Source organism: Trachemys scripta, chromosome 13, assembly GCF_013100865.1.
Source record: "Trachemys scripta elegans isolate TJP31775 chromosome 13, CAS_Tse_1.0, whole genome shotgun sequence".
Taxonomy (NCBI): domain Eukaryota; kingdom Metazoa; phylum Chordata; order Testudines; family Emydidae; genus Trachemys; species Trachemys scripta.
The window spans coordinates 19,781,535-19,791,628 of NC_048310.1; the positions used below are offsets into that span (position 1 = coordinate 19,781,535).

At 48.8% G+C, this 10,094-nt stretch overlaps 1 protein-coding gene across 1 annotated transcript in view; it reads right to left on the bottom strand.

Moving 5' to 3' along the window:
- Positions 1 to 6,463, bottom strand: part of GPI (glucose-6-phosphate isomerase) — a 29,278-nt gene extending 22,815 nt beyond the window's left edge. Inside the window, exons 1-2 of the mRNA XM_034788363.1 lie at positions 6,279 to 6,463; positions 789 to 879 (exon numbers count right to left, since the gene is read on the bottom strand). Coding sequence (XP_034644254.1) covers positions 789 to 879; positions 6,279 to 6,397 — 210 coding nt within the window. The 5' untranslated portion in view covers positions 6,398 to 6,463. The remainder of the gene's footprint in view (positions 1 to 788; positions 880 to 6,278) is intronic.
- Between the last annotated feature and the right edge of the window lie 3,631 nt (positions 6,464 to 10,094).

A 10,094-nucleotide genomic window follows, 5' to 3' on the forward strand; every position in this document is an offset into this window, starting at 1 on the left:
CTAAGGAGCTGACAACAGCCATCTTTCATGGCATAATCTTCCCATTCTCAATTCCATGAGGAGTCCCATCTTATATTAATGCAGATCTCATCAGTATTGTCTTATGTTGGTCGCTCTGCTGCACAGCCAAACCCCTCCTGAGGTGGGGCTTGGGGCCAGCGAGGCAGCTTTGGTAGAATAGCTCCTGACAGAGTCATGCTGCCTTGGGGGCAGAAAGCAAAGCTGTGAAGATACCTGCAGACCATCCTAGGTGAAGATACCTGCAGACCATCCTAGGGGCTTCATGGGCTGAATGCTTACCAAATCCTTGTGAATGTGGGAAAGAACTTCAGCCCAGCTCTCAAGAGTATTTAGTTTCCCAATACCCTGAATGATCTGGACCAGGGGTCAGCAACCTTTCAGAAATGGTGTGCCAAGTCTTCATTTATTCACTCTAATTTAAGGTTTTGCATGCCAGTAATACATTTTAACATTTTTAGAAGGTCTCTTTCTATAAGTCTATCATATAGAACTAAACTATTGTTGTATGTTAAGTAAATAAGGTTTTTTAAATGTTTAAGAAGCTTCATTTACAATTAAATTAAAATGCAGAGCCTCCCAGACTGATGGCCAGGACCTGGGCAGTGTGAGTACCACTAAAAATCAGCTCATGTGCCATAGGTTGCCTACCCTGATCTGGACCTTCGTGTCCTGTGCTAGAACACAATGTGCCAGGAAGGATTTAGCGCCTCATTTTTCTACAACTTGTTTTCACCTTTTATTAGATCAGGGTGAACATAAGGAATTACCAGGTCTATCAGCATCTTCATGATCTCTTCTGTAACAAGGTTCTTCGAATAATCCACCAAGATATCCCCATGATCAGTATTCAGAGTCACACTGCCAACAGAGATGGTTTGTTAATTAGCAAGTTCCTACAGAGCTATTGTTTTAAGCATGCAAGTAATGAGAGATTATCCAAATAATTTGAACCCCAAACCTACAAAAGCTAGTAATAGCCCAAAGGGCAGTTTTGCCCAAACAGGTTTCATAAGACGATTTACTAGATATTAAAAAACAGTTTAGTTTGACTATAATATTCCAACAAGTTAAACTGTAGTGTCCATTTTCTACTTGAAAAGTTTAAATAGAATGAAATCTATTAAACAGTGTTAGAAACAATCATTGACATTTATGCCAGTCATTTCAATAAATGCAACAAGATGAGAACAATCAAGTCAAGTATTCATATTCATCCCAGCATGAAAGTATGACAAAAGCAAGTATGCTAAAAAAAAAAAATCTATTACAACTCCAAGTATAAAAAAAATGCACTCTGCTCCATTCAGTATTCTCATTTGTGAGTTATGTAATCTAATCCTCACTGTCCCAGTGGAGCTCTCCAAATTACTTAACTAATCCTTGTTTGAAGAACATAGTCTAAATCTCAGAAGATCAGCATTTTCAGCCTTAGATCTGTTGAAGGCTGCAACATGAAGATGTGTTTATTAGAAGTAACATCAAGACAAATCATGTATTGCCATGCATGAGACTTCTTGGAAGATGGTCTACTTAATTAGCCTCTCGCTATAGTAGTGTAGGGAGAGATCCTTAGTTTATGTGCCGCTAGCGTGGACAAGGCATCCTCCCTCTGTGATTGGAAAAATGGGTGGGAGACAGTCTAAGCATTCCCTCTCACCCCCTACGGGCACCCCATCTGAAGCTCTAATTATTCCATACCGCTCAAAGCAACAGAATCCTCCAGTCATATACACATCTTAATTTTCTTTGCACTGAGGACTACTTTCACAGCACACTTCTCCTCTGGAGGAGAAACTCAAAACAGTTTGCTATAGCGTTGGAATGAACTATAGGAAACAGTCTCTGCCCAAGGAATCTTGCTCCCCTAGGCTATCCTATTTTTCTTTTGCTCCAGGTGCTGTGCACCCACAAGTCCCACTGAAGTCAATAGAAGCTGCAGGTACTCAACACCTCAACATTGATTCTGATCCTGAGTTCATGATTATCTCCTTTGTCTTTCTGCAGCAAGCTTTCCTTCCCCAGTATCTGAACACAATTTACACACTATTTTGGAGTGCACAGCTGTGCTTGCATCTGAAGAAGTGAGGTTCTTACCCACGAAAGCTTATGCTCCCAATACTTCTGTTAGTCTCTAAGGTGCCACAGGACCCTCTGTTGCTTTTTACAGATTCAGACTAACACGGCTACCCCTCTGATACTTGACAGCTGTGCTAGGAATTTAACAAGAGTAATAGCCCCTAGCCCAAATTTGATGTGACACAACAAGCAAGGGCCACAAATAGGGAGGGTGGATCAAGATGGGGAGACGAAGGACTAGGGTTATTATTGTAACATCAGTAACTCAATTAAGCATGTACATCTGGGTCCATTAATTTCATTTTTTGTTTCCCCCCCCCAATCCTAGCATAACTAAGATTACTGGACAGATTTAAATGGGGAGAGGAAGATATTTTGGCAAAAAGGTTTAGGGTACCATCAAAGAGAACAACAGGCAGGCATCAGAAAAGCAAATAGTAAGACTAGTACAATTCTTTTTCCACTTCAAATACAGCATACTAGTGTGATCAGCCTGTTCTACCACATCTTATATACTTTCCTAACGCTGTGTCTATGTTTCCAGTTTCCTCAGGTTAAGTATGCTTTTACTCTTGGGCCCAGTCACCAGAGGTTTTTTTTGTTACTGTGGACTATTTTGATTAGGAAGTGTTACTTAGGCACTAAAAGTAACTGCATCTATTCCAAGGGCCAAAGAATGGGACCCCATTTGCTAGGCACTGTATAAACACAATAATAGACAGATCCTGCCCTCAAAGAGCTTATAATCTAAATTGACAAGACAGATTGGGGGAAGGGTATATAACAAGCAGAGTGAACAATGTGATGGCAGCAAGAGTCATTAGTTTCACATTTTATTTTGGTGGGGGGGAAGTTGGAGTGGATCAGCTAAAAGGAGAGGAAACATTGAAGGGAAGTGGGGAGAGGAAGACAGGCAAGGGGAGAACAGAGTAAGAAGGGCATGTGTGGGTGAAGCGGAGGTGATGCAACTGTGAGGGAGAAGGGTCAAAAAACCAGCCAGTCAGTGCAGGGCAGAGAGTCCAGTCAAAACTGTAGGAAGTTCTCTGCATGTCTGAAAAGTCCCTGCTTTGGCGGCTGCTACAGCTGCTCCTTCCAAATGGAGTCTCTGGATAGTTTTTCCCTCTACACTTTTAGATATACAACCCCTAGTGTGGCTGCAGTTATACTGGTATAAAGGTGCTTATACCAATATAGCTTGCTATAAGCACCTTTATACTGATAAAGCTTGCTATACTTGTATAGGCACCTTTTAATCATTTAACTACATCCATATCAGGGGTTGTACAGTTCTAAACAGATTGAGCTAAAGCAGTATAACACCCGTTGAGACAAGCTCTTTAAGAAGCTACATTTTATACGTTTGTCACATTTTTAAATTGATACTAAATCCCTTAATGCACCTGAAGTTTGAACCTACTTTACTAACGAAATATCATGCCCTTTAGTACATTAATAGCTTTTTCCTAATTTTGAGGAATTCTAAAAACAATCCCAGACTACAATTAAGCACGAGGAAGTTAGACTCTGTTGCTATAATCTATTTGATGTATGATAAATTTTACCTTAACTTCACATTTTTGAAACTTGGGCTCCATGAGTCCTATGTTCAGACGAATGAAGGGGAACTTCCCAACTTATCTTCTATAAGAGAGATGATCTGATCATTGTAGCTGCTGTGGGCTACCACAACAAATCTAACTACCACCCACACCTCATCTGGAGTATGAAGGGGTACAATGTAATTTTATTTTCAACTCTTACTTCTAAAGTCACACTCTTCTTAAGCAGCAACAAAGAGTCCTGTGGCACCTTATAGACTAACAGATGTATTGGAGCATAAGCTTTTGTGGGTGAATACCCACTTCGTCAGAAGAAACCCAAAAAACCCATAGATCGATAATGTTCTGCTACAGTGCACATTCTGCAATGCGGCATCTATTAGATGGTGCTACCCATGTGAAAACAATGGACTTGTCATGTAAGCCACATCCACACTTAAGTGATGTAACAGTTTCCTGTAAAGCCATTACCGTGGTACCATACAGAATATTGGTCTCCCCCTACAATGTTAAATATTAAGAAGCCATTTGCAGCCTTGAATCCATCACTGCTCAAATTCCCAAGTGATATGTAATGCTTCCTCCCCCCCCACCCCCACACACACTGTTAGCCTGGAGGCTCTCTGTTCCTTTCTGATGTAGACCTTACATTTATGTCTTTGTAACTGCCAAGCGATATTACAGCAACGCACTCTACTTAGGGCTATCTTTGATAAGCACTCAAACTTCAGCTGGTGCAGAATGTAGTGGTTTTTCCTGAGTGGGACAAGCTGTTATGGGCACATACCAGCACTGGCTATTTGCTTCTGAAAAGCTTGTGATCGCTATGGATTTATGATTTGCTGGGGTTACGTTGATGCCAGCAGTTTTGGTGCTGAACCCTCCACAGCTGATGGTCAGATATTCTTAGTGGACAACCCATGCTTCTGGAATCTGCTTCTTCAGTCAGTGTGCCAGAACTAGAGATTGAATTTCAAGGAGCAGTCAACTGTAATCCAGGTGATGGATTAACTGCTCCCAGCATTTGTCAGAAGATTTATGCATTTTTTATTTAAGAGTTCAAATTCATGTGACATTGTGGGAAGTGTTCGCTCTTGCCTCCAACTATGAAGTATGCCAAACTAATTGGCAAATGTGACCTTTCCTCAGGCAGGTGTGTGGCAAAGGAGGAGTATTATCCATTGATGAATGTAACAAATAGGATAACACAGAATGTCTGTCAATATTAGGCATGCAAAGTAAGAGTGAAATAATAGGTGTTCTAGACTTTAAGAGGATGTACATTTTATTGATAATCTCATTTCAACTTTATCTTAATTAGTCACACCTATAGACATCCCTGCCCTCCTCTCAACAAAAAAAGAAGCTATCAAATTCACTCCCTAATACTGTATTAGAGACAGGGAAACCTTGCAAGCCAGAATTTGATTTCTCTGCAACAAAGAAACTGAAATATTTGTTTTAAAAACTTACAGACTTTAGAGTACAAGGTGGCACAACCTTGTTACCAGGATCATACGACAACCATTACACAAAAATGAGGGTTTAAAAATATTCTTTCATCAGTATAGAGGAAGTAGGCATGCAAGAAAGCTTAGACACTAATGTGGAGAAATATAAATCTTGGTCTTTAATGTACTCTTTAAAATATTTAGGCAGTTCATAAAGTGTGAAGCCCCTTTTCTAAGATGATGCCAACAGTTGCATCCATCTCCCACCCAAGTGATGCCGGACAGAGAATTATCTGTACACCAGAAGGCAAAAGCTTAGGGTAACTATATCTACACCGTGATCTACAGCCATCTGAAGAATAACTATTTAGCACATGTGTATGTTAATGAATTCTAATCTCTCCTGCTAGCCAGGGGTAATCTTGGCTCCATTCGACAGAGAGGCTGAGCAGCGTTAAACACAGTCTGTGCCGAACCTTGTGCTTCCCCTTCCTGTGTCACAATCCCGTGTCGCTGTTGCAATGTGCTTTGAGTAACCATGTGGGGAGCAAAGGCGCTGGGGGCAGTGCTGGGCTTTGCTCAGGGACAGCCGGGGCACCCTGCTGGCTCTGGGGGCCGCTCAGCGCCCTCTTGTCGCGGGGCTCACCGTGACTAAGCACGCTGCTGCGAGAGGCCGAGACACGACGGACCCACAATGCCACTCTCCCCGCCGCAGCCCGCGCCGTGCTTCCCAGCACGTACCGTGCCGCAAGGATGAGTCAAGGGCAGGCGGGCAGCTCGCCGAGCCGGGGGGCTCTGCAGGAGCAGCGCCCAGAGAGCACCACCAGCTCGGGGGAGACTCCCCCGGCCCCTCCGCGCTGCACTCCCCGGGCGGGCGGGCACCCGGGGGAACGGGCCATTGGGGCCAACCCGGGTCAGCCGATGAGGAGACGGCGCCCCGGGGCGGCTTTCGCTCTCTTGCGGCCCTACTCGGGCAGGTGGCAGAGCCGGGGAAAGGGCTTCCGCAAAGCCTCCCGGCGGCCCTGAGCGAGCGGGCCCCTGGCAGCGCTGCGCGGCCCGGGCCAGGCACCGCCGCCTGCAGCCCTGGGAGCTGGGAAGGTCCCTGCAGCACCCGCTGCCCCGGGAGGGGACTGGGCCGGGGCGGTGCCGCTGGGCGCGCCCGCGGGCTCACCTGAACGTCGCGAAGCGGTCCTTGTCGGCCTCGAAGAGTTGCCTCAGGACGAGCTTGGCGCCGTTCGCCTTGTACCACTCGGCGAGCTTCCTGAAGGCGGGGTCGCTGGACAGGGCCATGGTGCTAGCAGACGGCTGGGCAGCGATGCGGCGGGCAGAGCGGCGCTGGTGGGGACCGGCGCTTTATAACGGCAGACCCGCCTCTCCAGTGCCGGCCCCGCCCCGGCCTCAAAGCCCGGCCCCTTGGCGAGCCGCGCCCGGCCTGGGCTCGAGGTGCGCTTACACGCGGCTGCGGCCCCTGAGAGGCTGTGATTGGCCTGTGGACGGGGGTCCGCCCGAGCCTATGGCCAGCCTGGGCAGGGGGCTGGAGCCGTCACCCGCTCCCTTGGGCGGCGGGCTAACGCCTCTCCCGTTCACAGCTCCCCCGGACATCCTGCAGGTGCGATCCCGCCCACCCACGGCTGGCCATGAGCGCCTTGCCTACGGGGGGCAGCTTGCACTGGGCAGCATCAAACTGTGCCCTGCGGACTGTGTGAGCTTCATCATACCGTCCCCGAGCCGCAAGGCGCCGCCTCTCCCTCCTTCTCTCTGGCGCTCCTTCTGCCTTGTATCGAAGTAGATTTAGCTCTGCGGGGAAGAGAGTAGAGGCGCGGTGTTTGTACAGGACCTGGCACAGTGAACAGGGCCGGCTCTAGGTTTTTTAATGCCCCAAGCAAAAACATTTTTGGCTGCCCCCCTGCCCACCAGTGCCCCCCCCCACCCCCCCCCCCTGCCGCCCCCCCACTGGGCTCTCTCTTCCCCCCCTGCACCCCCTGCCACCCCAGCACTGGGCTCCCCCCCACAAACGTGGGATCCGCTACCAGCACACGGCGGCCAAGCCCTGGCCCAGCCGTGACTCTGTCCCCATGCGGGTGGAGCTGCTGGGCGTCGTGGAGTGGGAGTACTTCCAGGTGGCAGTGCGTCTGCAGGGCGGCACGGAGAACACGGCCCCTCCATGGGCTTTGCGGCGCTGCTGGTGGCCAAGGTGGATCAGTTTGTGCTCACCGCCCTCACCCCTGACATGCTGGCAGCCGAGGACCTGGAGAGCTCCCTGGACCTGCTGCTCTTCAGCCTCACCGCACCCTGGCCCAGCCCCGGCGGGCGGGAAGGCAAGGATCTGGGCTAACTGCTCTGCACCGACGAGCCCAGCCGGCCGCTCACCTCTTCACACACTCCGGGAGCCCCTCTCGCCACCGCCGCAGCCCCGGCTCGGCTCCAGGGGACCCCACTTCCCTCCCTTCCCAGCTCCTCACACACTCTGGGCAGGGTTGCCCAGAGAATTCAGGGGGCCTGGGGCAAAGCAATTTCGGGGGCCCCTTCCATAAAAAAAAGTTGCAATACTATAGTAACATGTATTTGGAAATGTAAAAAATAACTAGTGAAATAGATTCAAAAATTAATTTGTAATAATTTGAAAATACATTAAATACATTATTTAAAAACATTAAATGCTTTAATGGTATGTATACATTTGCAATTACATAATGGGCTGTTGCTGGGTGATGGTGATGGTTGGTGCCTGACTCTGGGAGCCCCTCTCGCCTCCACCGCAACCCGGGCTCGGCTCCAGAGGGCGCCGCTTCTCTCCCTCCGCGCACCTCACACACTCCGGGAGCCCCTATAGCCCAGGCTGCAGCGGCCGCGAGAGGGGCTCCCAGAGTGTGTGAGGAGCGGCTGGTGGGGGGGAAGGGAAGGGAAGACTCGGTGTGGCAGGGGCAGCAGGATCCCATCTCCCTCCCTGCATCCCGGGCGCCGCTTCCCTTCCTCCCCTCCCCCCCGCTCCTCACACACTCCAGGAGCCCCTCTAGCCACCGCTGCAGTCCGGGCTGCAGCGGCTGCGAGAGGGGCTCGCGGAGTGGGGAGTGGGGGGGGAAGGAAAGCGGCGCCCGGGGTGCAGGGAGGGAGATGGGGTCCTGCTGCCCCTGCCGCACCGAGTCTCCCCAGGGCAGCGCTGTACAGGGCGCCGCCGGGCTGGGCAGGGGGCGCGGATCCCAGCTCCCATTGGCAGGGCGAGTGGCTGGGCCAGGGCCGGCTCCCGGCAATGCCGCCCCAAGCAAAAAAATAAAAATAAAAAAGGGAGGCTGGAATGCCGCCTCTTTGAAAGTGCCGCCCCAAGCACGTGGTTGGAGGGCTGGTGCCTAGAGCCGGCCCTGACAGTGACAGTGAGACCTCCCTTCAGCCTGGGATCTTTGGATCAGAGGCGGATTTACCATGAAACAAACAGTGCGGTGGCATGGGGCCCCATGACAGCCCCCCCAGAATGCAGGACAAATCTCATCTAACAACCTGCCCCCAAGTCCTGGCTGGCGGTGCAGCAGGGCCCAGGCAGGCAGACTGCCTGCATTCCGTGGCTGATGGCCCCATGGTGCTCCCGGAAGTGGCCGGATGCTGGCACGTCTCTGCGTGCCCCCTGGGGAGAGGGGGAGGAGAGTGGCTCCATGCACTGCCCCTGCCTCCCTGTTTTAATAACATGTGCTGCAAAGAGCCACAGGAGGCACATAAAAGAGCCACTTGCAGCTTGCCAGCCTCAGTCTGAGTATCACTGCTCTACTGGAATCACACATCACAGAATATTCAAATACATCACATTTTCCTGAGTGACAGTGAATACAGCACTTTATGTATTTATCCATTGTCATTTAATTATACCATATTTTCCTGAGTCATGCTGAGCACACCACTTCATTCACTGTAAAATGTTGTCAAGTATCAGGGGGTAGCCGTGTTAGTCTGTATCTACAAAAACAACAAAGAGTCTGGTGGCACCTTAAAGACTAACAGATTTATTTGGGCATAAGCTTTCGTGAGTAAAAACCTCACTTCTGCATCCGAAGAAGTGAGGTTTTTACTCACGAAAGCTTATGCCCAAATAAATCTGTAAAATGTTAACATTTAAATTAGAGGTAAAATACCAATCAAAGAGAGCATGCATGTAGATTACTTTTTCAGGCTTTTACAAAACCTATGTCAATTTAGCAATTAGCCTTATTTGTTTTTAATTCGGTATTACTCTCCACAGCACAAACCCAACACTAATAAGGGTGCCCTGTGATAGTTATCTTTAATGTGTGAATTGTCACAGGAACAAATGGCTAATGACCTTTAGCCACAAGGGAACAAAACCCTTAGAAATCCACAAGCATGTGCCAGTGTTCCTTCGTGCATTTCCAGCAGCTGTACAGGTTACAAAGTTGTCCCTCGGCACAGGCAGATGTCATTGCGAGGTATTTAGCACTGTGATCTACCCATGCATGGTTTCCAGAAGAAAAGTTCTAGAAATAATAGCTGGATTTGACAGGACGGGGTTTCCCAACCGTTCAGGTGCCATCAGTGGCACCCATATCCCAGTACTTTGCTCACCAAAAGGGGCAAGCAAGTATGTGAACCAAAAAGGTTACTATTCTCTTGTTCTGCAAAACTTAGTGCACCACAGAGGCAGATTGATTAATAAAAACAGAGGAAATAATGAAAGGTTCATGACACCAGGATGCTGAGGAGACCAGTTTGTATGGGGGGCAGAGGAAGGGACTTTATTCCCCAGAAATGATGCTGTTCTGTGTGGTGTGTCTGTGCCAACCCCACATAGCTGCTCCTAACTTGGCTCATGTAACTATCCCAACATCAGTGACCAAGCTCAATAGCTGAAGAATGGTCATTAGCCATTCATTTCTGTGACAATTTGTACATTAAAGACCATTATAACAGAGCAACTCCATTAGATTTGTGCTGTGGAGGTTGGCAGCCAAACTGTAATCCAGTTATTGTGCAATGCTTTTGT